Genomic DNA, 25,040 nt, shown 5'->3' on the forward strand with positions numbered 1-25,040 from the left:
GCAGGCCGTGTCAGTGGCACTGTATTGTCCTCAAAGCGGGCAAAAAGTTATTTAGTCTGCCTGGGAGCAAGACATCCTGGTCCGTGACTGGGCTGGGTTTCTTCCTGTAGTCCGTGATTGACTGTAGACCCTGCCACATGCCTCTCGTGTCTGAGCCGTTGAATTGAGATTCTATTTTGTCTCTGTACTGGCGCTTAGCTTGTTTGATAGCCTTGCGGAGGGAATAGCTGCACTGTTTGTATTCAGTCATGTTACCAGACACCTTGCCCTGATTAAAAGCAGTGGTTCGCGCCTTCAGTTTCACACGAATGCTGCCATCAATCCACGGTTTCTGGTTAGGGAATGTTTTAATCGTTGCTATGGGAACGACATCTTCAACGCACGTTCTAATGAACTCGCACACCGTATCAGCGTATTCGTCAATGTTGTTGTCTGACGCAATACGAAACATCTCCCAGTCCACGTGATGGAAGCAGTCTTGGAGTGTGGAGTCAGCTTGGTCGGACCAGCGTTGGACAGACCTCAGCGTGGGAGCTTCTTGTTTTAGTTTCTGTCTGTAGGCAGGGATCAACAAAATGGAGTCGTGGTCAGCTTTTCCGAAAGGGGGCGGGGCAGGGCCTTATATGCGTCGCGGAAGTTAGAGTAACAATGATCCAGGGTCTTTCCACCCCTGGTTGCGCAATCGATATGCTGATAAAATTTAGGGAGTCTTGTTTTCAGATTAGCCTTGTTAAAATCCCCAGCTACAATGAATGCAGCCTCCGGATAAATCGTTTCCAGTTTGCAGAGAGTTAAATAAAGTTCGTTCAGAGCCATCGATGTGTCTGCTTGGGGGGATATATACGGCTGTGACAATAATCGAAGAGAATTCTCTTGGTAGATAATGCGGTCTACATTTGATTGTGAGGAATTCTAAATCAGGTGAACAGAAGGATTTGAGTTCCTGTATGTTTCTTTCATCACACCATGTCACGTTGGCCATAAGGCATACGCCCCCGCCCGTCTTCTTACCAGAAAGATGTTTGTTTCTGTCGGCGCGATGCGTGGAGAAACCCGCTGGCTGCACCGCTTCGGATTGCGTCTCTCCAGTTAGCCATGTTTCCGTGAAGCAGAGAACGTTACAGTCTCTGATGTCCCTCTGGAATGCTACCCTTGCTCGGATTTCATCAACCTTGTTGTCAAGAGACTGGACATTGGCAAGAAGAATGCTAGGGAGTGGTGCACGATGAGCCCGTCTCCGGAGTCTGACCAGAAGACCGCTTCGTTTCCCTCTTTTTCTGAGTCGTTTTTTTGGGTCGCTGCATGTGATCCACACACTGGTTGTAAGGCAGAACACAGGATCCGCATCGCGAAAAACATATTCTTGGTCGTACTGATGGTGAGTTGACGCTGATCTTATATTCAGTAGTTCTTGTCGGCTGTATGTAAAGAAACCTAAGATGACCTGGGGTACTAGTGTAAGAAATAACACGTAAAAAAACAAAAAACTGCATAGTTTCCTAGGAACGCGAAGCGAGGCGGCCATCTCTGTCGGCGCAGGAGTAAGTTAACGCAAGGCTGCAGGCCCAGACGGCATCCCCAGCCGCGCCCTCAGAGCATGCGCAGACCAGCTGGCCGGTGTGTTTACGGACATATTCAACCAATCCCTATACCAGTCTGCTGTTCCCACATGCTTCAAGAGGGCCACCATTGTTCCTGTTCCCAAGAAAGCTAAGGTAACTGAGCTAAACGACTACCGCCCCGTAGCACTCACATCCGTCATCATGAAGTGCTTTGAGAGACTAGTCAAGGACCATATCACCTCCACCCTACCTGACACCCTAGACCCACTCCAATTTGCTTACCGCCCAAATAGGTCCACAGACGATGCAATCTCAACCACACTGCACACTGCCCTAACCCATCTGGACAAGAGGAATACCTATGTGAGAATGCTGTTCATCGACTACAGCTCGGCATTCAGCACCATAGTACCCTCCAAGCTCGTCATCAAGCTCGAGACCCTGGGTCTCGACCCCGCCCTGTGCAACTGGGTACTGGACTTCCTGACGGGCCGCCCCCAGGTGGTGAGGGTAGGCAACAACATCTCCTCCCCGCTGATCCTCAACACTGGGGCCCCACAAGGGTGCGTTCTGAGCCCTCTCCTGTACTCCCTGTTCACCCACGACTGCGTGGCCATGCACGCCTCCAACTGAATCATCAAGTTTGCGGACGACACAACAGTGGTAGGCTTGATTACCAACAACGACGAGACGGCCTACAGGGAGGAGGTGAGGGCCCTCGGAGTGTGGTGTCAGGAAAATAACCTCACACTCAACGTCAACAAAACTAAGGAGATGATTGTGGACTTCAGGAAACAGCAGAGGGAACACCCCCTATCCACATCGATGGAACAGTAGTGGAGAGGGTAGCAAGTTTTAAGTTCCTCGGCATACACATCACAGACAAACTGAATTGGTCCACTCACACAGACAGCATCGTGAAGAAGGCGCAGCAGCGCCTCTTCAACCTCAGGAGGCTGAAGAAATTCGGCTTGTCACCAAAAGCACTCACAAACTTCTACAGATGCACAATCGAGAGCATCCTGGCGGGCTGTATCACCGCCTGGTACGGCAACTGCTCCGCCCTCAACCGTAAGGCTCTCCAGAGGGTAGTGAGGTCTGCACAACGCATCACCGGGGGCAAACTACCTGCCCTCCAGGACACCTACACCACCCGATGTTACAGGAAGGCCATAAAGATCATCAAGGACATCAACCACCCGAGCCACTGCCTGTTCACCCCGCTATCATCCAGAAGGCGAGGTCAGTACAGGTGCATCAAAGCTGGGACCGAGAGACTGAAAAACAGCTTCTATCTCAAGGCCATCAGACTGTTAAACAGCCACCACTAACATTGAGTGGCTGCTGCCAACACACTGACAATGACACTGACTCAACTCCAGCCACTTTAATAATGGGAATTGATGGGAAATGATGTAAATATATAAACAATGCTACCTTATATAATGTTACTTACCCTACATTATTCATCTCATATGCATACGTATATACTGTACTCTATATCATCGACTGCATCCTTATGTAATACATGTATCACTAGCCACTTTAACTATGCCACTTTGTTTACATACTCATCTCATATGTATATACTGTACTCGATATCAGCTACTGTATCTTGCCTATGCTGCTCTGTACCATCACTCATTCATATATCCTTATGTACATATTCTTTATCCCCTTACACTGTGTATAAGACAGTAGTTTTGGAATTGTTAGTTAGATTACTTGTTGGTTATTACTGCATTGTCGGAACTAGAAGCACAAGCATTTCGCTACACTCGCATTAACATCTGCTAACCATGTGTATGTGACAAATAAAATTTGATTTGATTTGATTTGATTTTTAGCCGTGTTTGGGTGGAGTCCGTGTGAACAACTGAGTAGGCCGGGAGGTGGGACTCAGGGATAGCTTCGGTACTGGGTAACTTGGTGGGTGCTACATAGCTGTGAAGATGAGGAGAATGGACCAGGGATTACTGCAGGAATCCGGTGTTGTAGTGGAGAAACAGTCCGTTACTGCTGGCTGGCGAGTATTATCCAGGCTAAAATTATAAAAAATTTTTAAAAAAGGGCTGATACCTGTGCAGAAGGTAAAGGCCGCTAGCAGTGGCTAACAATTACTAAATAGCTTGTGGCTAATTAGCTGGTTAGCTTGTGATGTCTGGGGTTCTTGCTATCAGGTCTAAAAATGACAAATAATAGCGGTTCCGTATCACATTGGGTGAGGCAGGTTACCAGAAGGTATAATTGAACTAAAATGAAGAAGAGATTGAAAATAGAATTGAAATATATACAAAAAAAATATGAAAAATACAAAAGTACACGAGAGGACGAACAAAACACGTCTGCACTGCTACGCCATTTTGGATACATGTTTTCCATACATACACACATTCCTCTCCCTCCCCCAATTGTCCTGTGTGACACTGCTGGGAGGTAGAGAGAGCGAGGAAGAAGGAAAGAAAGAGGGGGTGGTGAAAGATGGAAGTGTCTGGGGACGAGGGGGAAAAATATAAGGGGACGAGGGGGAAACATTGTGGATCATGAGTTTCCTATAAGAAGGGTGATCATGTGTGTGTGCTTGACTGTCTGCGGAAGATGATGGATGGTTCAGCTCACTACCATGGAGAGGGAAAGAGAGGATGATTGTGAGAAAACGACTCGCATGTCCTGATAATGGATGGTGAAATAGTCCAGGTTATTTGTCTTTATTCCAGAGGCGATTTAATTTATTCTTACTGAGTGTGGTGAGGCAAACCAACTGTGGGAAAACACCAGCACACAGCAACTGCTAATTAATTTGTATATGGAGTATCTGCCCTGGGGACGTCATTGACTCTGGGCTGGCTGCACTACTGTAGCACTGTCTGTGATGGCTTCATCAATCACTCAATTAGGAATTTCTTTAACACTCTCAAATGGAAACAAATAGGTCCATTGTCTTTAATTTAGGACTGTACAGGTACAGATTTAGGATCTTCATTTGTTCACCCTGTTGGAGGATAACTTGCAATGCAGGAAATGTAAACTGTGTTGTGTAGTCAAGGTTTAAAAAGGATTCTGAAGTTTGTAATTTCCACTTTGAAATTTACGAAAAATGTAGCAACCCCCACAAAAATGTCCATTCTAATCCACATAATAATTCACATTTCCTGTTGCTATATGATTAAATTCCTGCTGTAGAAAAATGGCTCAAATTAAAGACATTACTGTATTGATCAATGGGTGTTGTCTTTAACTTCACTGTCAAACCTTTCATTACTGTATAATATATCAATAAAGCAACATCTGATACATGGAATACTCTCCTAATGTGCGTGTGTTTATAGAACTACAATGAAGAGTCCCTAGCTAGAATTGAAAACAGTAGCTATGTTTCCATTAACTTGTCCAGTGATTTTTTTTTTGTCGACATTTATAAAATGTTCATAGAAAATAGGTTTGACAATTGTCTGCTATGGTGCGTTTCCATTTAACTGTCTTGTGTCAATAAAAACAGCTGGCCAAAATGACGTCACAGCTAAAAATAATCTACAGTGTTGATTACAAATGAAGTGCTTGATGTATTTCCATGACCTATTTAGGCAAATTGCAGATGAATAAATTGGTGACAGGCTGTATGCCCTCCCACCTATCTGTTTCATGTCTCAGGTAGCTCACAAAAGCCAGCATGGAATGCAAGAATTTATTAATATTTACCATATTCTAATAATTCTTGTGTCAACGTAACGCCACGGTCTGTGCCATGGTGAAACTTGTAGATCTGAAATAATTGGATGGTGAAACATGCATTCAACAAACCACAAAAGTCAAAGCAAATAAAGCCATATTTGAAAGTCAGGACAAGGATCCTGCAAAGATAGATTTAATAGGCAGTAGGCATTTCGAATTAAATGTGGACTGCTGCTTCATCGTTACCTGTTGACATCACATGCCCTGTGTACTTTCAAAATTATTCGGCAAGCATTTATTCGAAAACCCCTTTTTCCATCATAATTTGTCACAATATATAAAGTTTATTGCTCGACCCCTGTCGAATGGATAAAAATGTTGTAGATCTTTACAATATTCCTCCTATCGCTGCTATTTCCATTAAGCGTCACAATTTATTTATTTTGGGATTTTGTCAATGGAAACCTGCTTACAGTATTCAGATCTATATTTAAATCATTTGCAGGACTATAGTATGTATTTTCAAGGGCATGTCTTTCATTTAAATTCCTTCAATTGAACATCAGGAGCCATTATTTCAGTTTTGGAGCTGGATCTGAATTATACTCAATGCAGGTTGCAAAAAAAAGACTAGATTAGCAGCCTCCTATGTTCCTATCCAGACCTGCCAGTGTCCCATAGGAAGTGAGGTACAGGAGAGGTGCAGCTGTGGAAACAGATCGCCTGTCTGGAGCTGGGCCAACAGTGAGGAATGAAGGCAGGCCCCATACCCTTGTGGTCTCTCTCTCTTCTCCCTCCCAGTCATGACGCACCATGTGCTTGGAGAGACACTCTCTCACACAATGTTATGGGAGCAGTGCAGCTACAGTATCAGGAGCCTTCATTTCAATTAGCCAGGGCAGCGGTTCCCAAACTTTTTATAGTCCCATACCCCTTCAAACATTCAACCTCCAGCTGCGTACCCCTCTAACACCATGGTCAGCGCACTCTCAAATGTTTTTTTTTTTGCCATCATTGTAAGCCTGCCACACACACACTACACAATACATTTATTAAACATAAGAATGAGTGTAAGTTTTTGTCACAACCCTGCTCATGGTAAGTGACAAAGAGTTCTTATAAGACCAGGGCATAAATAATAATAATCAATAATTTTGCTTTATTTAACCATCTTATATAGAAAACCTTATTTGTTAATCGAAAATTGTGAATAACTCACCACAGATTAATGAGAAGGGTGTGCTTGAAAGGATGCACATAACTCTGCAATGTTGAGTTGTATTGGAGAGAGTCTCAGTCTTAAATAATTTTCCACACATAGTCTCTGCCTGTATTTAGTTATCATGCTAGTGAGGGCCAAGAATCCACTCTCACATAGGTATGTGGTTGAAAAGGGCATCAGTGTCTTAACAGCTCAATTTGCTGAGCGCAGCCCAATCCAGAAATCTGGCAGTGGCTTCTGATTAAGTTACATTTTCACAGAACCGCTTGTTGCAATTTCGATGAGGCTCTCTTGTTCAGATATCTGTAAGTGGACTGGAGGCAGGGCATGAAAGGGATAACGAATCCAGTTGTTTGTGTCATCCGTTTCGGGAAAGCACCTGCGTAATTGCACACCCAACTCACTCAGGTGCTTCGCTATATCACATCTGACATTGTCCGTAAGCTTAAGTTCATTTGCACAAAAAGATCATACAATGATGGAAAGACCTGTGTGTTGTCCTTGTTAATGTAGACAGAGAAGCATTCCAACTTCTTAATCATAGCCTTCATTTTTTCCCGCACATCCTAGATTCAGATCATTCAGGCGAGGAAAAAACATCACCCAGAGAGGCCAGTCATGTGAGAAACTCGTCATCATGCAAGCGGTCAGACAAGTGAAAATGATGGTCTCTCAATTCAAAGAAACCCCTTGATAACCAGTGCAGTATGTTGTAGAAGCTTTACATGGTCGCTGCCCATATCATTGCATAGTGCAGAAAATACATAAGAGTTCAGGAGCCTTGCTTTATCAAAGTTAACCATTTTCACTGTAGTGTCCAAAACGTCTTTCAAGCTGTCAAGCATTCCCTTGGTAGCAAGAGCCTCAGTGTACCCAAGTGGCATCGGGAGCAACTGCTTGCACGCGCGTTACCACTCCACTATGTCTACCTGTCATGGCTTTTGCGCCATCAGTACAGATACCAACATGAGCAGAAGCTACGTTTGGCTACATACGGACCGGACCGTTAGTGGAATTCCTACGAGAGAGTAATGGTTAATGTGATTGGATGTTAATTATTTGACTATGCTACCTGTATTTGACATTGTGTTGTTATCTCGCTGAACACTAGATGGTTTAATTTTATTTTTGCCAGTGAAACAAGGCTACTCAGGCAAGAAAAAAACCTCACCCAAATGTATAGCACCGTTGGAAAATATAAATGGACTGTTTTTAAATGTGAATCACGTACCCCAATGAGGGTGGCAGTTGAAGGTGGTTGAGGATGAAGTCAAAGCAATTACTTAAAAGGTTGAGAATGTGTATTTTCTCATATAACATGACAGTGTGACAGCACTGCAATTCACACATTGTAGCAACAAGGGCAATATGAGAAAATTCCACACAGACATTTCACACAGACATATGAAGACATTTCACACATTTTAGCAACAAGGGTAATAGGAGGACATTTCACACATTGTAGCAAGAATGGTAATATGAGAATGTTTCACACATTGTAGCAACAAGGGTAATATGAGGACATTGCACATGAATAGAGGCAGACATTTTTGCTGACCTTTTGACCTGACCAGGAAAAACAATGGTCTCAAGCGATAGACTGTAACGAGAGCCCAGTGTTTTTCCTGAACAGGTCACTCCTGGCTCCACACATTAAATACTGAAAACAATGATATTGTGACCAACGTCTCAGAGGAACTGTCTCTCTTCCTCTCTGTCTCTCCAGGTGCAAAAGCTTCCCAAACACATGCGGGAGGCCCAGATCTCCACCGAGCACACCCACCTCATCGCCGACCCAGTCAAGAAGCCCCGGCAACGCTATGTGCAGAAAGATGGCAAGTGCAACGTTCACCACGGTAACGTGCAGGAGACCTACCGTTACCTTAGCGACCTGTTCACCACCCTGGTAGACCTGCGCTGGCGCTTCAGCCTCTTCATCTTCACTCTGGTGTACGTGGTCAACTGGCTGTTCTTCGGCCTGCTGTGGTACATCATCGCCCTGATCCGAGGGGACCTGTGGCACAGCGACGAGGAGGGCTGGACCCCTTGCGTTGAGAACCTCAACAGCTTCGTTTCGGCCTTCCTCTTCTCCATCGAAACGGAGACCACCATTGGCTACGGCTACCGCGTCATCACAGAGAAGTGCCCTGAGGGCATCATCCTGCTCCTGATCCAGGCCATCCTGGGCTCCATCGTCAATGCCATGATGGTGGGCTGCATGTTCGTGAAGATCTCCCAGCCCAAAAACCGCGCTGAGACGCTCATGTTCTCCCACAAGGCAGTGATTTCTGTGCGGGACAACAAGCTGTGTCTCATGTTCAGAGTCGGGGACCTGCGCAACTCTCACATCGTGGAGGCCTCCATCCGGGCCAAGCTTATCCGCTCACAGCAGACCAAGGAGGGGGAGTTCATCCCTCTCAACCAGACGGACATCAACATCGGCTTCGACACAGGAGACGACCGGCTCTTCCTGGTCTCCCCACTCATAATCTCCCACGAGATCAACGAGAAGAGCCCCTTCTGGGAGCTGTCCCAGGCACAGATGGATAAGGAGGAGTTTGAGATCGTGGTCATCCTGGAGGGCATGGTCGAAGCTACGGGTACGTCCTCTTGAACCAAGGCTAATAGGTCACCAGAGTATAGGGCACCAGGTTAGTGGTCACATGAGTGAAGTTCACTAGTGCATTGGACCCCTAGCCCATAGACCCCTCATGAAGACCTGAAACAATTAGATAGTTATATAAGCAATATGGTAGTAGCGCCACGTTGTCTTCTGATAGGGTTGGTGGAATTTACCAATAATTTTGTATCTACACTGGTGCATTGGGGGTAGGGGACAGCTAAGTGTTGTTTCTGAATAGGGCCTTGGTCAGTTCCATTTCAACTCTTGTCTGTTCAGTAAATCCATTGTGGTTCTTCATATTCATTGATAATGTCATGTCTTTCATTCAACAAACCAGACAATTTCCAACCCATACAAACACAATTTCTAAAGGTACCATATGGTTTGGATCTGCATATACAGTAATAAATATATTTACCAACTCAGGTAAATATGGCTGTTCTAGTGTCATAAGAGACCATTTAAAAATTAAAAAATATAGCTTTTTGAGAGCATAGGTTATTTCCTGTTACCATGACCAACTCTGTAATTTTCCACAAAGACAAATGACCCAAAAATGAACAGTGGGCAGGGTCTTTATTTGGAAGGTTGTTGCAGGTAGGCAAATGTTTCCACATCCATACTGAGGCCCGCATCTCCCCTATGTTGGTGCATCAGGGAGGCCTCTTTGAGATGTTTGTTTGTTAAAGGAAGGAGTGTTAGCCTCCCACGCTGGTCTGTGTATAGGGAGAGGTGTTGCGGTAATGAAAGAAACAGGTTGTTGAAGACAGTACTGGCCTGGCTAACATATACTCTTCTCTGGGATGTTACCACCAAAAACACAGAAGCAACTTTTTATACACGTCTGTAAAATAGCCAGGAAAGGGAGATTCAACTTTTTGTTTTTACATTTAAATTCAAACTATAAAAAAACTGTCCCATGCCTAGTGAGTTGCATCCCAGAGACTTGAACTATTTGCACTCAAGAGATCACCAGCTAGCTTCCTGGTAGCCTTGGAAGTCTTTGTATTGATTATTGAATGAGGAAATCTGCTAATTTATCACAGTAGCAGAGGGAATGACGACACTTGTACAGCCCTGGCCACACTCCACTGCTAATTCCTTATTTGCTCCTAATATGTTCCTGTGGTGAATTAGTCCATTCAGGTAAACACTGTATGTGCAAACCTTACACATTGTGTATCGGCCTTTGTTCAAGGACAGATTATAATGCACTAATCTAAATACGATGCATTATACATGTCACTTACATACTTCATTCGGTAGGGTCATGATTTTTCTTCTTCCTAGTGAATATTAATGTTTTTAAAAAGAAAGGAGAAACAAGGCACTCTTCGTGTAATTACAATGCCTTTATTTGTATGGCATGTTCAATGGAACAAATGTTTAAAAACTAATTTAAGTGACGCATTTCGGCAGCATGGCCTTCATCAGGGAGTACAAAGACACAAGGATGCAATTATTTCTGTGTGCTCCTTGATGAAGGCCTAGCCCAAAGGCAGGCAGATGGCGATATTGAGGCGCTTCATCTTACAGTCCAAAGGGAATGTATGCAGCCTGCTATACACTCGTATCCCCGTGGACCGGTTCGTACATAAAACATTCTCCATTCAGGCAGCAAATACGTCAATTTCCTCCTTAACTCGATTTAATGGCGAGAAGGTGGAAAAAAATATGCATACTTTCTTCATGAATCACCTTTTTCCACCACCATACTGGAGTGGCTCAGCCAATCAGGTTGCAGCAGTCTGTTGATTACCCTGAATACTGTACGCAATGTCAGGAAGTAGCATTAGCAACCCTAGCATATTGGTGGGAAATTGTTTAGAATAGTCCGTTTGTAACTCCACTTACTACTTGTAGCGGTATAGTCTGTTTGCTTGAGTTGTTGGTTTTGGCTAGCTTATTGTTCCAGTCGGTAGCTAACTAGCACTCACCCACGTGGCTGCTAGCGCCGTCATGGAAAGGACATGAGAGAAGCTCTCTAATATTAGGTTTTTCTAAGTCCAGAGAACGCTCGAGAGCAGGCAACGTTGAAAAGTAATATTTAGACCTGTTTTACCTTTCTTTAATGGAGTTTTATAATATTCTAAAACAAGCAGACAACAAGAAAATTGTGTTTGAAAAATTTTACGTTTTAGCTGTGAGGCAATTGGGTAACCTAGGTAACCAAAGGTTGTTTTCCCCACAGGCGAACGGGTCCACGACGTTCTATCTAATACCGACTGGGACTACTGCACATGCAGCAACTACCCTTCCTAAAATAATTGGGATTAAAATAAAAGCTATATATTGGTAAGAGACCAAGAGAAAACCAAAATACTATTTAGACACTATTCATATATACACATATTAATATTCCTATATGCAGTATAGTTAAATTAGATCTTTAGAAAGAGGAGAGGATCTGTGATACAAGATGTCTTTTTAATCAGTTTTTTTAAGCTTGCTTTTTGCCTGAGTAACCTCTGGTGACAGAGCATTACACGATAGCATGGCTCTATAAATAACTGGGTGACGCATTAAATCTGGTCAAAATCATTCATTTTGGTTTGGGTACCGTGAAGAAACCCATTGTGGCGTGTCTGGTGGGACATGTCTGTTTGAAGTGTATGCAGGCAGCCTAGTGGTTAAGCGGTTTGGGCCAGTAACTGAATAGTTAATGGTTTGAATCCCTGAGCTGACTAGGTAAAAAATGTGTTGATGTGCCCTTGAGCAAGGCACTTAACCCTAATTGCTCCTGTAAGATGCTCTGGATAAGAGTGTCTGCTAAATGACTAAAATGTATGTAAATAGATTATACAAGCACGTAGGCATTTTTAATATACAAATATTTCACAAAAAGAGAAGTAGTCAATCTTTCCTCAACCAGGAAAGACTATCATGCATGGTGTTGATGTTAGTTTTGTGTGTGCAGTTAAGGACAAAGCATTTTGAGCCAGCTGCAGCTTTGGTAGGTCTATCTTTGTCGCACCTGACCATATTACCAGACAGTAATCAAGATGGACAAGACCAGAGCCTGAACAAGCAGGACAGTTGATCTTTGTGTCAAAAACGCAGAACATCTTTTTATAACAGAAATATTTCTCCCCATCATGTAAATGCAGTTTAAATGCAGTGACTACAAGAAAAACACAGCAGCATAATTAGGAATATTTTAATCGGTGGACAGAGAATTTTCTGTCTGCGTTTTAACCACCCCTGTTTTTAAAATACAGACATCACCAACCACTAATTTGATCTGTCACTGCCTTTCATACATCTGAACATTTCTGCTCTATTTTTGGGGGGATTTATTTAATTTGTCTTTTCATACCACCAGTGGTCAACCATCACACTCACACTGTGCCTGATGTCTAGACACAGGGATGAAATCGCATCACTTTCCTCTTGACCAGTAAGAGCATGGCAGACTGGACCGTGTCGTCATGGCAATCACTGATCATTGAGTAATTCTGACCCTTCCCCCACTATGTCATGATACTAAAGTTTTTTTTAGCAATCACACGTTTTTCTCACAGGAATTAACAGAAGGACATCTCCTGACCTGGGAATTGTGGCCTTCATTAAATGTTGTTAATCTGCAGGAGAGGAAATCAAAGCTACGGGGGGATATGGTCGGCTCTTGCTAATGACATTGATTTTGTGGACTTTGTGTAAATTGCATCTGTACTGCATCTGACAAACGGCCCAAGTGATCAGTCATCTTGGTATTGGCTAACACCAGAGAAAGCATAGGTCTACAACTCTTACTGTTGGATCGAAGCCCACAGTATCTAAATTGGGTAATGATGGCTCACTTTTTTTGCATTACTCAGAGTTAACAACCAGTGGATTTATTATAAGGTCAAAGACACCATTACAGTAACCTCATTGGTGCAGCAACTTTTGAATTGATGTCATTACAAAGGTTTGTTAGCCTACTTTGCTATGGCTAGATAGATTCTATATGGGGTACATCATCTGCTGCAGTGATAAATTACGAGGCTTAGTTAATGTGCTGTTGACAGACAGTAAGGATTTCAGACTAATAGTGGAATCATCTGGATGGTTAGTGGGATCCATTCCTATAGCCAAGCAGATGATTTGCTCAACAGCCACCAATGCAAAACACATCTCCATCTCTTGAGGTACAGTAAACTGCACATTTTGTGTACATTTTTTGCCGTGTGGACATTTATAGCCCTTCAACAAGCATCTGATTGCATAAGCATAATATCATTGACAAATATAAAATCTGACGTTTGCTGCTGCTGTCAACAGAGCCTATCATATAAACACTCGTACACATAATCTATAAGGTATGAGCCGCCTGCAGATAGAATGCTACAGCATTCTGAATTCTGACAGAGACAACATATTAAGAGGAGATGAGGGATTGGAACAGCTTCAATTTCATGCTAATGACCTTACCACCCTGTAGATTGGACATAAACACAGAGTCAGCAGCTTATATCACTGACAACTTTAATTTCTGGCTCACCTTGAGCATTTCAGATAATTAGAAAACAAAGAATATTATGTCAATGTCTTTGTCATTGCAACAGTAATAGATATAAAGTGAATACATCAAATAGTCTTGTACGATACTCTGATTATCATTCTCAAAGCACATGTATTATTAAAATGTCCATACACTATTTATTACAACCTGCTTCAAATGCAATATCACAAATGAACATCTTATGAGACCCTCTACATTTAAAATTCAAGCCAAGCTAAGCTTATAACCATTTTAATCCTCCCTGACAAACTGAACAGAAAACACACGTCAGCAAGTATTGCAATGCACAAGAGAAAACAAGGTGTTCTGTGTCCCCATACAGCCTGCATTGTGTTACCAGCTGTCATCGTGTGTGTGTGTGTGTGTGTGTGTGTGTGTGTGTGTGTGTGTGTGTGTGTGTGTGTGTGTGTGTGTGTGTGTGTGTGTGTGTGTGTGTGTGTGTGTGTGTGTGTGTGTGTGTGTGTGTGTGTGTGTGTGTGCCACTGGTGTTCCGGACACCCCAGCAAGCTCTGTCGGTGAACAAATGCCATTGGCTAAGGCTAGGACAGCTCCAGTGCAATGAGTGGAGCTTACTCAGGTGTTCAAGAGTGCATATCAGACCAAGAGCCTAATGATTCTTAGGTTTTTTTTATTCTTAAGTTTTAGTTTAGATAACAATCTCTCCACAGAAGTTACAGGGATGATAAAAACAGCTTGACTGCCGTAGCAAGATCAGGGAAACTGGGCAGAAGAGAGCTTCAAATACAGCAGTTCTACAACATCTTTAATTGAGCCTCACATTTGCCTTAATTGCTGGTCTCAATATGTTACGGAAAGAGATTAACTGTATAGGAAGCTCTGGGGACAGGTTGTCTGGACTTGACAGCTGATAAATTAGCAAATGCAAACAGATTATCATATTTAGCAGATAACAGTTCTTTAGGACTTGAACAAAAAAAGTGGTTTGTGATTTCGTTCATACTGGTGAACCAGCATTTGAATTGTGTGGTTGCAATGTCAACAGTCAGTCAAAACATTTTCACACAAAAAAAGCAGGACATCGGGAGACCTCTCAAGTGGGATTTAATTTAATTGAATTTGCCTTGAATATTTCAGTCCATTTGTGTAGGCGTACCCCAGTGCCGTCGGGGGTACGCCAAATAAAATGTGATAAATGTTTATTTTATTTTTAATCTACATATTTTCAAACAGTCCATTTATATTTTCCAATGGGGCTATACATTTGGGTGAGGTTAATTTCTCGCCTGACTAACCTCGTTTCCCCCCCGCCTCCCAAATCAACCATCTAGTGTTCAGCGAGATAACAACACAATGTCAAATACAGGTAACCTAGTCAAATAATTAACATCCAATCGCATCAACCGTTTCTCCCTCGCGGGAATTCCACTAACGGTCCGTATGTAGCCAAACGTAGCTGCTGCTTATTCCGTTTGCTCAAAAATGGATTAATTGTTCAAAAAAAGTAAGGCCCGCGTCTGTAGAGACACATACCAGCTCTACTGGTAGTATTGCTACTACTGGTAGTACTACACCTGCACCTGTCGATGACACAAGTTGTACTGCTTCCAAGAGCACATCCAATGCTAGCATCAGTAACTCTACATTTGTTGTTAGCTCAGCTAGCATGGACACTGACATTTGTGAATCTGATGCAGCCGAAGAGCTACTGCCCCCTTATCCGGGAAAGCACCGAACAACAGACAGGGATGTTGGACCATCGAAGAGGCGCAAATATGATGAGAACTACATTGATTTGGGGTTCACTTATATTGGGAGTAGTGCCATTCCTCAACCCCAGTGTGTTATATGTGCAAAAGTACTATCTCACATATCAATGAAACCTTCACCATTGCGTAGACATTTAGAAACAAAACATGCCAATTTGAAAATAAGCCACAGGAGATTTTTGAGCGAGAATTAAAATGACCTTTGAGTAGTAAGACATGTATAAAAGCAGCAGATACCATTCATTAGAAGGGGCTAGAAGCGTCTTATATGGTGAGCTACCGAGTGGCTAGGACAGGCAACCCCATACTATTGTGGAGAACTTAATTCTTCCTGCTGCCGCGGATATGGCTGGGACAATGCTGGGGGAAAAGTCCCAAAAAACTATACAGACAATGACTTAATTAAACAACATTGTTTCACAATGCATCAGTGACATGGCAGTAGATGTTTTGAAACAATTACTGCTACGCATACAAGACAGTGAATTCTATGCGTTATTGCTGGATGAGTCAACAGACGTTGCGGGCCTGGCACAGCTCCTGGTATATGTCCGTTATGTTTATGGGGGGTCAATTAAGGAAGACATCCTCTTCTGCAAACCACTGGAAACCAAGACAACAGGAGAGGATGATTTTAAAGTACTGAATGCTTTGTGACATCAAATGGACTTTGGTGGTCAAGATTTGTTGGTATCTGTACTGATGGTGCAAAAGCCATGACAGGGAGACATAGTGAAGTGGTAACACACGTGCAAGCAGTGGCTCCGGACACCACTTGGGTACACTGCAGCATCCACCAAGAGGCTCTGGCAGCCAAGGGAATGGCTGACAGCTTGAAAGACGTTTTGGACACCACAGTGAAAATGGTTAACTTTGTTAAAGCAAGGTCCCTGAACTCTTGTATATTTTCTGTGCTATGCAATGACATGGGCAGCGACCATTTAACTCTTTTAAAACATACAAAAGTGTGCTGGTTATCAAGGGACAAAGTATTGACATGTTTCTTTGAATTGAGAGACGAGCTTAAAGTTTTCTTTACTGACCATAATTTTCACTTGTCTGACCGCTTGCATGATGACAATTATGATCGGAATCTGAATCTAGAATTACAGGGAATCTCCGCAACTATATTCAATGTGCGGGACAAAATTAAGGCTATGATTAAGAAGTTGGAATGTTTCTCTGTCTACATTAACAAGGACAACACACAGGTCTTTACATCATTGTATGATCTTTTTGTGCAAATGAACTTAAGCTTACGGACAATGTCAAATGTTATATAGCGAAGCACCTGAGTGAGTTGGGTGTGCAATTACGCAGGTACTTTCCCGAAACGGATGACACAAACAACTGAATTCTTTATCCCTTTCATGCCCTGCCTCCAGCACACTTACCAATATCTGAATAAGAGAGCCTCATCGAAATTGCAACCAGCAGTTCTTTGAAAATGTAATTCAATCAGAATCCACTGCCAGATTTCTGGATTGGGCTGCGCTCAGAGTATCCTGCCTTGGCAAGACACTGATACCCTTTGCAACCACGTACCTACAGTACCGTTAAAAAGTTTGGGGTGACTTAGAAATGTGCTTGTTTTTGAAAGAAAACAAAAAAAAAAGTCCATTAAAATAACATCAAATTGATCAGAAATACAGTGTAGACATTGTTAATGTTGTAAATGACTATTGTAGCTGATTTTTAATGGAATATCTACATAGGAATACAGAGGCCCATCATCAGCAACCATCACTCCTGTGTTCCAATGGCACGTTGTGTTAGCTAATCCAAGTTTATCCTTTTAAAAGGCTAATTGATCATTAGAAAACCCTTTTGCAGTTATGTTAGCACAGCTGAAAACTGCAAAATTATTGATTATTATTATATTATTATTTGTTCCCTGGTCCTATAAGAGCTCTTTGTCACTTCCCATGAGCCGGGTTGTGACAAAAACTCACACTCATTCTTATGTTTAATAAATGTAGCGTATATTATGTGTGTGGCGGGCTTACAATGATGGCAAAAAACAATATTTGAGAGAACGCTGACTCTGGTGCTAGACGTGTACGCAGTTGGAGGTTGAATGTTTGAAGGGATACGGGATTATAAAAAGTTTGGGAACCACTGGTGTAGGCTATAAGCCAGAGAAACTCACAGAGTTCAACAGTAAATAGTGGCTAAATGTATCCTCAAGCCGACTACTTTTTCCCACACTGTTAGGCTATTTGATGTGTAATTTTGATAAAAAGTTTATAAGTAGCAACCAATTACGATATATAGATATAGATAGTACACTGCATAATGAAACAAGCCCTTCTAAGCTAGGGTTTTGAGGATGGACTGACTGTATTCTTTGGCATTAATAGACTTTGCGGGGGTCCAGAGAAACTGTGTTACCTAGTGGTGTGTGTGCGGGCATGCGTACGAGCGTTCCATTGTGTCAGTTGAACTCACTGTCATGCAGCACACACACAGCTCTCTAGATAGAAATAGCCAGCGGAACCCTGATGTTGAGGTGCTGGCTGGTGTTCTTAAGGGGCCAGAAACACGTTCCAGTGTTCTATTGACTCTCAGGATTAAGAGGGATCCAGGTCCCGTATGTGAGTGAATAGGCTCTGTTGTGCTGCTGATGGATGCTAAATGAATGATGCAGAGGGATGACATCCCTCTCCCACACATGCCTCGTCAAGTTTGATGGCCCTGAGAAGTGACTGTGGATGGGGATGGAGGGGAGGGGTGGGTAGAGACCACCATGGCGTAGTGTTAAAAATGCCCATGGATTATTCCAATCCCAACTTTGAGAAGAGCTGTAGAGAAATTGTGGTGAACAACATGCGACAGAGCCTTGCAAAAGTTTTCTTCCCCCTTTGTGTTTTTCCTATTTCGTTGCATTACAACCTGTAATTTAAATTGATTTTTATTTGAATTTCATGTAATGGACATACACAAAATAATCCAAATTGGTGAAGTGAAATTTAAAAAACAACTTATTTAAAAAAATTCTAAAAAATTAAAAACTGAAAAGTGGTGCGTGCGTATGTATTCACCCCCTTTGCTACGAAAACCCTTAATAAGATCTGGTGCAACCAATTACATTCAGAAGACACATAATTGGTTAAATAAAGTCCACCTGTGTGCAATCTAAGTGTCACATGATCTGTCACATGATCTCAGTATATATACACCTGTTCTGAAAGGCCCCAGATTCTGCAACACCGCTAAGCAAGGTGTACCACCAAGCAAGTGACACCATGAAGACCAATGAGCTCTCCAAACAGGTCAAGGACAAAGATGTGGAGAAGTACAGATCAGGGTTGGGTTATAAAAAAAACACCCCATCAAGCACCATTAAATCCATTATTAAAAAGTGGAAAGAATATAGCACCAGAACAAACCTGCCAAGAGAGGGCCGCCCACCAAAATTCAGGCAAGGAGGGAATTAATCAGAGAGGCAACAAAGAGACCAAAGATAACCCTGAACGAGCTGCAATGCTCCACAGCGGAGATTTGAGTATCTGTTCATAGGACCACTTTAAGCTGTAGACTCCACAGAGCTGGGCTTTACGAAAGAGTGTCCGGAAAAAAAGTAATTGCTTAAAGAAAAAAATAAGCAAACATGTTTGGTGTTCGCCAAAAGGCTTGTGCGAGACTCCCCAAACATATGGAAGAAGGTACTCTGGTCAGATGAGACTAAAATTGAGATTTTTGGCCATCAAGGAAAACTCTATGTCTGGCGCAAACCCAACACCTCTCATCACCCCGAGAATACTCTCCCCACAGTGAAGCATGGTGGTGGCAGCATCATGCTGTGGGGATGTTTTTCATCGGCAGGGACTGGGAAACTGGTCAGAATTGAAGGAATGATTAATGTCGCTAAATACAGGGCACTTCTTGAGGGAAACCTGTTTTGAGTTTTGAGACTGGGATGGAGGTTCACCTTCCAGCAGGACAATGACCCTAAGCATACTGCTAAAGCAACACTTGAGTGGTTTAAGGGGAAACATTTAAACGTCTTGGAATGGTCTAGTCAAAGTCCATACCGCAATCCAATTGAAAATCTGTGGTATCGACTTAAAGATTGCTTACACCAGCCGAACCCATCCAACTTGAAGGAGCTGGAGCAGTTTTGCCTATTTCCAGGTTGCCATTGGGGGTGAATACTTTTGCAAGCCACTGTATAAGCACTGGTTTACTTTTTGTGTATTAGTAGCTTTTGGAGTTACTACACCCAAAGACCCGAGTCATAAAATAACTTCCTGCAGTGTTTCTTGTTGCCTATATGCACTGCTGTTGTTTTTAATGTTCTCGGAAGAGTTGGGGGATGAGACAGTTTCACCTTATTTATAGACCAAATATTCCTGTTTTATTCCATTTACTGACATTTTTGTTGTTGTGTAAACGCTGAAATCTATATAAAGATGTCCTTGGGTATGCTTCCCTTTAAATGAGAGAATAAACTTAGTCCTATGTATAATGATAGGGAAGGATGGTAGGGAGAGAGATAAATACATTTTGTCTGTTTACTGAACATTCTTCTCCAATATCCCTCTTGCTCACTGTGTGATTTCAAAGAAGAGTGTGTCAAACATAAAACAGAATGACTAACTGATTCATGAATGTGTTAAATATGGAATCCTGTTTTGTATTATGTAACAAAATGTAACATTTATATGATAATCTAACCACATATACTGTAGCCTGAATACATTTGTATAATGCACACTGAGCCCACATGTAATGCATATGTTAACCTAGATGTTGGTATTGTATAGAAAACATATATTGTACATTATAAAATGGATTTATTGCTTAATTTGAAACATGAACAAACACTGGTTGCAGTCAACCAACCACGTCTCAGAATATTTCATATTATTCTGTCAGTAAATCTGAGATATCCATTTAGTATGATATGTTAATTTTGGATGGTATGTCCATCACCCATTTCATATGATATTTCACAATTCGTATTATATGTTACAAATTTACAAAACATATAATATGTTATGAATTTACTAAACGTATAATATGTTACGAATTTACTAAATGTGCAATATGTTACGATTTTGCAAAACGTATATTATGTTAAGAATTCTAGCTAGGTGGCTAGGTGGCTAACGTTAGCAACCTTTGAGTTGCTAGACATTCATGTAGTACGCCCACCAATCCACCCCGACCAACCACCCTGCTTTTATTTTTGTCTTAAGTAGCCATCTGTCTTATGGAACCATACCAAATGTAACATATCATACTAATTTGGTGTCCCAGATTTGTAATCATTTGGTATCCTGGTTTATGTTTACTATGTTACGTCTAGTCTATGAGACCAGGCTGAGTCAAAAGGATCATACCACATCTTTCTCTCTCTTCCCATATAATAGATAGTGTTTGTGTCTTCTTCCCACCCAGAGTAATGGATTTACTATGCCCTGATGTAATCACAGCAGGAGAGTAGCAGGCTGCTGTAGATGCTGTTATTTAGCTGTAGATCACAGCAGATAGGTGGGTCTTTGTTTTCTGCCAACAAACCAAAGGATGTTTATTCAGTGATTCACCAATAAAAGAAATCCTATGCTAGTTACCAAGAGAAGCAGTTGGCTTCGCAGATCAATTGATTATGTATCAAGGATGCTGGGTGCTGTCAATTACAATGAGGACCCTCCAGTATTCTGCCCTAGCAAGCAAAAGAGCAACTAAATGACCGGAACTGAGAAGAATGGCTTTAAAGGGTTTTTATTGTCAAACCAAATTAGTTGTTTATTTTTTTACCTTTATTTAACTAGGCAAGTCAGTTAAGAACAAATTCTTATTTTCAATGATGGCCTAGGAACAGTGGGTTAACTGCCTGTTCAGGGGCAGAATGACAGATTTGTACCTTGTCAGCTCAGGGGTTTGAACTTGCAACCCTCCGGTTACTAGTCCAACACTCTAACCACTAGGCTACCCTGCCGCCCCGTCTCTTGTAGGTAGATCACTGTAAATGTGGTTATTTGTTGTCTTACTAACAGGTTATTTTTTTATTCATATTGACCCTGACCTCTGACATGACCTTTGACCCTAAACGGCAGTTCCTGCATTCTTGCTTGGTACACCTACTGGAATACATTTCCATGACAATTTATTATTGCACAAACTTGTGTTCATAGATTTATTTATATGTGGTTGTCAGTTTCATATAGTTTGATACTTGTATTAGCAAAGAACAATCAGTAATACCAAGGTAAACCGTAGACACTACAACCCAAAGCTAAAAGATAAAAGTTATTAACTAAGGTAAGTGATGGCAGTTACCGTTTTTTCCCTTGTTTTCACTGTAACGTTTTTGCAGCTACTGCAAACAGGACCTCCCATTTTCTCCATAACACAAAACGATTGAGGCGGGATATACTGTATGTTCACATGATAAAGCAGGTATTAAATGTAATTCACACATTTTTGACCAAATGTGCAGTTACTGCCCTTTTGCTTGCTAGGGCAGTATAGTCTACAAACTCAATGTGGATAGATATTCCGCATTTATTATGTTGGACACTACAGCGAGGGCTGTATGGTTAGTGACATCTAATTTATAATACTTTGTAGAGCACACTATGGATTCATATCAGGTTATGAGACAGAGGATCCAGAGGCATGGACATTGGTGTAGACACACAGAGAATCCCAGATGGAGTACATCTTCTTGGACCTCTCACTTCTGATGTTCCTTGTACCTTATTCTCACTGATCCTCTCTGACCTCAGACCGTTATTGACTCTGGAGTTGAGCCTTCTTTGTGAATAATTTATTATTCCTCCCTCCTTCTGGCTCTCATTTTCTCTCTCTCTGTGTGTGTGTGTGTGTGTGTGTGTGTGTGTGTGTGTGTGTGTGTGTGTGAGAAAACATGTGTGCGTGTCTGTGTGTTAACAGGGATGACCTGCCAGGCACGGAGCTCTTATCTGGACAAAGAGGTGTTGTGGGGCTGGCGTTTCACCCCAGTCCTGTCTCTGGAGAAGGGCTTCTACGAGGTGGACTACAACAGCTTCCACGACATCTACGAGACCAACACACCGTCGTGCAGCGCTAAAGAGCTAGCCGCTACGCTGCGAGAGGGCCAGCTGCTCCCCACGCTCTCTCTGCTGACGCCCGAGCTCCCCAAACCCTACACCCTGGAGCCCATATCCACCCACAATCCTCTCTCCAAAGAGGTGGACAAGGGGGAGGAGGGGGAGAAGGGAGAGATCAACGGCTCAGCTGCAGCTCTGAAAGACCAGCCCGGACTGGACTGACTACTTCAGATAAGCCAAACCAGAGACAAAGTTACTAAAGACTATGCTTAATTTAGTCAATGGCCAGCTTGTTCCATTGCATTGCTTGGAGATCAAAGATCCCCCGCCCCATGCAATACTTCTCTAGTGTCTATAGTATATATAGTATATATTTGTTTTGTAGACACAAATACACACAGACATACACACACATACTTACTCCAGATTGGTCGTATTGTCTTTATATATTTGAGGCGACCACATATATTTCCATTACACTAGTAATAACTCAAGTGATATACTGTAACCTGATGTGGAACAGGTAGCCATGATGAATGAATATCACATCTTACAAATGATCCAATAACCTAATTTTAGAGGTTGTTGATTCTGCTGATCGAGTATTGATTCCATCTCTTGGCTAATATCTCCCCACGTTGCCCCCTGCTGCTCCTAACACAATGACAGAAGATGTGCCGACCAGATCATTATCTTCAATCCCATCACGCTTTGTTATTACTCCACTACGGAAACTCTTAATTGAAGGCAATATGTACACAGCCGCGCTTTAACCCTCCTTCATTCCTGTAGGCAGGAAGTGGAGCTCAGCTCAGTTCAGCTCGTAGCTATAGATCAAGCTCTGTCTCTTTGTATTGGGTACGATCATCTCTGTTACGCATTTTGTCCAATCACCCGTTGCGTTTCCACTGTCATGCTTAATCACATTACGTGTGAGGAATAAATTAGAGCAAAACACAGGGCCCAGAGAGTTCCTCAGTATTGGAACCAGAGGAACGGGCAGTACCTCATTTTGATACTCATGATACATAAGCACAAGTCCTGTGACCCTGATATGCCCCCCTTTCCTCCATCCCTGTCCCCCCTCCTCCATCCTGGTGCATATTTTAGTGCATGGTGTTATGTATAGGCTTCTGATGATACAAGCAGGTTTATAATGATGTCTACGCCCATGAGTGTTTCTTCCCTGCACTGTGACATAATACAAGCTATTAGTGCTATTCCTCTTCTTTAACCTTTGGTTAGTTCTCTTTATATCAAAAAACAATAAAACTATTATTCGACTACACAAATTTAGCAGATGTCCAGATTCAGTTCTATTCTACCCATAGTCCTGGTCTGGACTCAGCTAGCTCCTGTTGTCTCTGCTTGAGAGAGTGTATGACCCTGTCACTTGTACCGTGTGTCACATTTTCTACAGTTGTATTTTGAGGATGTGTGTGACAGAGCTTGCATGATAATGAACTGTCCCCTCGACATAGCAAGTTTAATACACTGCTAATAATACAGGGTATTTTCTAGGCATGCAAACTGCAATTAACATTTTTTACAGATATTGACAACCAATACGTTGATGATAGCTAAGATGACAAATCTCTTAAACGTTAACACTTCTCCCCCCTTCTATAACAATTATTTGCATTTTTCTGGACACTTGTCCCAACAATGTATTTTATTTCACTGTGACATTGTAGCATCATATTTATGCCATTTACATAAAGATAATTTATCATTAGAGAAAAAAAACTGCTCCCATAGCTGGAATGTCATCTGTTTTCTGTGTGTTCTCATGGGAATAAACCTAATATGGCCAAAAGCACATTACAGTATGTTTCTGTTAGAGAACCATGTGTGTGTGTTTGCATGCTTGTGTGCCTGTTTATGTGGGTATCTGTGTCCGCCTGTCTGTGCACACGTGTGTGTGCATTTGTTAGTGTGTTAATTTAGTCCTCTGTAAGTATGTGTGGTTAGGAGTTATTCCCCTCACAGAGAGAGAGAGAGCTACAGTGGCTTGTGAAACTATTCACTCCCTTGGCATTTTTCCTATTTTGTTGCCTTACAACCTGGAATTAAAATGTATTTTTTTTTTGGGGGGGGGGCGGTTTGTATCATTTGATTTACACAACATGCCTACCACTTTGCAGATGCAACATGTTTTTTTATTGTGAAACAAACAAGAAATAAGACCAAAAAAACTGAACTTGAGTGTGCATAACTATTCACAAAGCCAATACTTTGTAGAACCACCTTATGCAGCAATTACAGCTGCAAGTCTCTTGGGGTATGTCTCTATAAGCTTGGCACATTTAGCCACTTGGATTTTTGTCCATTCTTCAAAGCAAGACTGCTCCAGCACCTTCAAGTTGGATGGGTTCTGCTGGTGTACAGCAATCTTTAAGTCATACCACAGATTCTCAATTGGATTGAGGTCTGGGCTTGGACTAGGCCATTCCAAGACATTTAAATGTTTCCTCTTAAACCACTCAAGTGGTGCTTTAGCAGTAGGCTTAGGGTCATTGTCCTGCTGGAAGGTGAACCTCCATCCCAGTCTCAAATCTCTGGAAGACTGAAATAGGTTTCCCTCAAGAAGTGCCGTGTATTTAGCGCCATCCATCATTCCTTCAATTCGGACCAATTTCCCAGTCCCTGCCGATGAAAAACATCCCTGCAGGGATGGTATTCTCGGGGTGATC

At 42.2% G+C, this 25,040-nt stretch overlaps 1 protein-coding gene across 1 annotated transcript in view; it reads left to right on the top strand.

Moving 5' to 3' along the window:
• The window catches only part of kcnj5 (potassium inwardly rectifying channel subfamily J member 5), a 43,891-nt gene extending 19,725 nt beyond the window's left edge, over positions 1 to 24,166 (top strand). The window contains exons 3-4 of the mRNA XM_024443116.2: positions 8,183 to 9,056; positions 22,211 to 24,166. Of these exons, the coding sequence (XP_024298884.1) occupies positions 8,183 to 9,056; positions 22,211 to 22,569 (1,233 nt within the window). The 3' untranslated portion in view covers positions 22,570 to 24,166. The remainder of the gene's footprint in view (positions 1 to 8,182; positions 9,057 to 22,210) is intronic.
• The last annotated feature ends 874 nt before the right edge of the window (positions 24,167 to 25,040 follow it).

The sequence above is a fragment of the Oncorhynchus tshawytscha genome, linkage group LG13 (genome assembly GCF_018296145.1).
Source record: "Oncorhynchus tshawytscha isolate Ot180627B linkage group LG13, Otsh_v2.0, whole genome shotgun sequence".
In the NCBI taxonomy this organism is placed as follows: Eukaryota; Metazoa; Chordata; class Actinopteri; order Salmoniformes; family Salmonidae; genus Oncorhynchus; species Oncorhynchus tshawytscha.